The sequence below is a fragment of the Alligator sinensis genome, unplaced genomic scaffold (assembly GCF_000455745.1).
Source record: "Alligator sinensis unplaced genomic scaffold, ASM45574v1 scaffold886_1, whole genome shotgun sequence".
Classification (NCBI taxonomy): Eukaryota; Metazoa; Chordata; order Crocodylia; family Alligatoridae; genus Alligator; species Alligator sinensis.
Genome location: NW_005842040.1, coordinates 1,192,086 through 1,195,140, shown reverse-complemented (window position 1 = coordinate 1,195,140; position 3,055 = coordinate 1,192,086). Strand labels below are relative to the sequence as shown.

The following is a 3,055-nucleotide window of genomic DNA, read 5'->3' as shown; positions in this document are numbered from 1 at the left end:
GGTAATTAAACAAGGTCCTCCCTGCCCAGACCTATATGAAGAAAAGCCAGTGTCATATCACACAAAGATATTCTTCACTAGGCCAGAACCAATTGCTCTTCCATCCCACCATAACCCCCCACAGCAAAAAACAAAGTAAGATGAAAGCTGTTCTGCAAAACAAAGTGGGGCTGGACTTAAAAGCAGCCCCAGACAGCAAAATTGATGTTCAGCTGGTTGTGTCAAGGGAGGCTGCCTGTGGGCTCAGCCTGAGACTGCCATCTAACACACACTGTACAGATGGGGCATGAAAAGCACCTCGAGGGATGCACAGTGGGAGAGGAAAAATAATTGCTCTGCCAAGCTTAGGCACACAGCAGGGTCCTGGAGGAAGCAGGCGATGACAGACTCCAGGTTTTAACCTGAACCTGCACCTGGCTGACAGCTCTCAGCAAGGGTGTTGGGATAGAGGGTTACCTTAAGGAAGGTGAAAGCTGTCCATTTCAGCTCTTCTGTCCCCTCAGGGGACTCTATCAAGCCCACAAAGCAGGCTTTCCAGATCTCCAGCACAAAGAGAGGTGAGGGAATACGCTACAAAGGAAAAAATCTCAGTCATGGAGTGTCTAGTGCATGTGACCCACACCTAATATATGTACTACAACATGGGTCATTATCAGCAAGGAACGCATCAACCTCTCAATTTAAAATACAGTTACAGAAGTAAACCCATTTACTGAAAGTAAGGGTAGAAACATATCGTATTTGTACTGCTACAATTTTTACAGAAGTACAAATGTCAAGCAAATAGACATCCCTACTTTTGTCATGCCACAAAAGGTACTAATAAATTGTCAGACAAGGTTCCTTGGGTGAATTTGATATCTTTTATTAGACCAACCCAAATAGTTGGAGAAAAGTTATTAAGCAACCTTTCAGGTTCAAAAACCCTTCGTCAGGCTAAGGAAGTGTCAGCAGTTGGAGTGTGCTCTTCCTTCCATCCAGGAAGTCCTGCACTGATCCATGCCTCACACAGAGACACGAGTCAAGCTGAGTCCCAGGGGGAGAGAAACAGGTGGAAGCGAGATGATCCACGACACCCCATGCTTCCATGCAGAGATCCGCACTGACTGCCCCAGCTTAAAGTACAGACCAGCATAGATCTCAGTGCAGGATTGCATGGGAGTTGGGGAATCCTTGGCACCTCATGCCTCCTAGCCAGGACCCACATTGCTCGAGGCAGAGGCACGGGTCAGCATGTGAAGGATCCTCATGTGAAGGCACAGGGGGTTCCCCAGCTCCAGTGCCAGGACTCACGCTGACCCATGCCTCATGCAGAGGCATGGGTCAGCACAGGACCTGATTCAGGGCAGCAAGAAACCCAGGGAATCCCCAGGCAAGAGGAACACAATGCCCCTTGTCCCACATCAGGCAGGGGATCCAATGCAGGACAAGAGGTGATGTGCATGTCATCTAATAAAGCAAATCAGTGGAGACAGGACATGTCCCACTACAACTGATCCATTTCAGTTAATCTGTTTCTACCCTAAGAGCAAACCCCCAAAACCTTTCTGGACCTGATGCAGCCCCAGTGGGAATTCCCGGGTCTATGGGAACGTTGTGCAAGGACGTAATTTCCCTGCATTTCTGAGCATAGTTATGAGGCAGCATTGGCCTTGCTACCTCTTCATGGAAGCTGGCCACAGAAGGAAAGTGACTTGCCCAAAGTTACACTCAGGCTCAGTGCCAGAAGCTCTTGGTTTACCAAGCCATGCCAAGCAGCACAGCAAGGTCACAGGCTGCTGTCTACTGTACCTGCATCCTCTTCACCATCATCAGCTGCTCCACCAGAGGCTGAGTCTCTCCTGTGAGGTTCATGGTCCCCTCAAGCAGCACCACAGCATGGATGGTGGGGAAGCCAGTTTTGTTCAGCTGGTCTGAGTGGGCTGAGAGCATGGTGGGGATGCTGCACAAGAATAATGGGGGCACAGGATCAGAGGATTGGAAGGACAAGGGGAGATGTTGAGGCATCACAGGAAAGTATCTGCCACCCTTGACCTGTCATTAGACTCTAACTAACCCCAACACCACTGCAGTGTCTGAGTCAGGATGGCCTAGGACACTGGCAATAGCCTTTGGCTTGTGAGGTTCTGGCTGAGCCACAGAACTATAACCTCCTGGGCACTAGTCTGTTTCCAAGGGTTTGCTGCCATGGAGGATATTATTGCAGAATATGAAAAGGTTTGGATTCATAGCATTATTGCTCCTGCTCTCAACTTTCCCATGCAGACAAGACCCATGAGAGAGGGCAGGTGCTGCTATGGGGTAGCAGAAGTCTATAGCTGCCAGCCACTGGAAGGGGTAGTGGCTACTTGGGACACCCCTAGAACAAGCCCCACCTAGCACTGTATATTTTGCCCTCCAAAGCCAAGAGCCTTTCTTTCTCCCCTCAACCTACCAGCTCCCAAACACTACATCAAGTCATCAACCAAATGTAGGGTGGGGCAGAGCTAGGCCAGGAAGCCAGTGGGCACAGAAGATGCCTGGAACTGTTCAGAAGGCTTTCTGGCCATCAGTGCAGGCAGGAAGGCAGTCTGGAAGAGTTAGAGCAGAATACCCCTGTAGGAGCAGGGAGCTGTTCTGGGGTGTGCCAATGCCAACATCTCACTGGTGCAAGGGTATTCTCAGAGCTAACTCCTGCTGTCTCAGCCAACAGGGAGATCACAGAAAAGGAAGCTCTAATGGAGAAGGGACATGGACAGACACCAGTTTTTAACTCCCCATGCACATGGAAAACGAAACCATTGGGCTACCTCTTGATTAGGGAGATGCATTCATCTGCCTGGCTCCGGAGCTGGGGGCTGCTGAGGTTGTTCAGATTCTCCCCCAGTTTGACTAGGGATTGCTCCACCGTGCTCCATGATGCTGGACAGAGAAAGAGAGGAGACCTTTCAATGTTAGGATACCAAAGGAGAATCCCTGAAGGTTTGCATTAGGGCAAGGTCAAAGAGGTATCTGTTGGGACATCCTAACTCAAGACACGATTCTTCCAGGAGCTCCAGAGAGGTAGTCAAGTCCA

The 3,055-nt window shown here is 49.9% G+C and overlaps 1 protein-coding gene across 10 annotated transcripts in view; it reads right to left on the bottom strand.

The window, feature by feature from the left end:
- MED24 (mediator complex subunit 24) overlaps positions 1-3,055 on the bottom strand; it is a 41,892-nt gene that overhangs the window by 29,017 nt on the left and 9,820 nt on the right. For all 10 annotated transcript variants that reach the window (XM_025202894.1, XM_025202895.1, XM_025202900.1 and 7 more), the window contains 3 exons: positions 2,790-2,901; positions 1,792-1,942; positions 457-570 (listed from right to left, as the gene is read on the bottom strand). In XM_025202894.1, the coding sequence (XP_025058679.1) occupies positions 457-570; positions 1,792-1,942; positions 2,790-2,901 (377 nt within the window). The remainder of the gene's footprint in view (positions 1-456; positions 571-1,791; positions 1,943-2,789; positions 2,902-3,055) is intronic.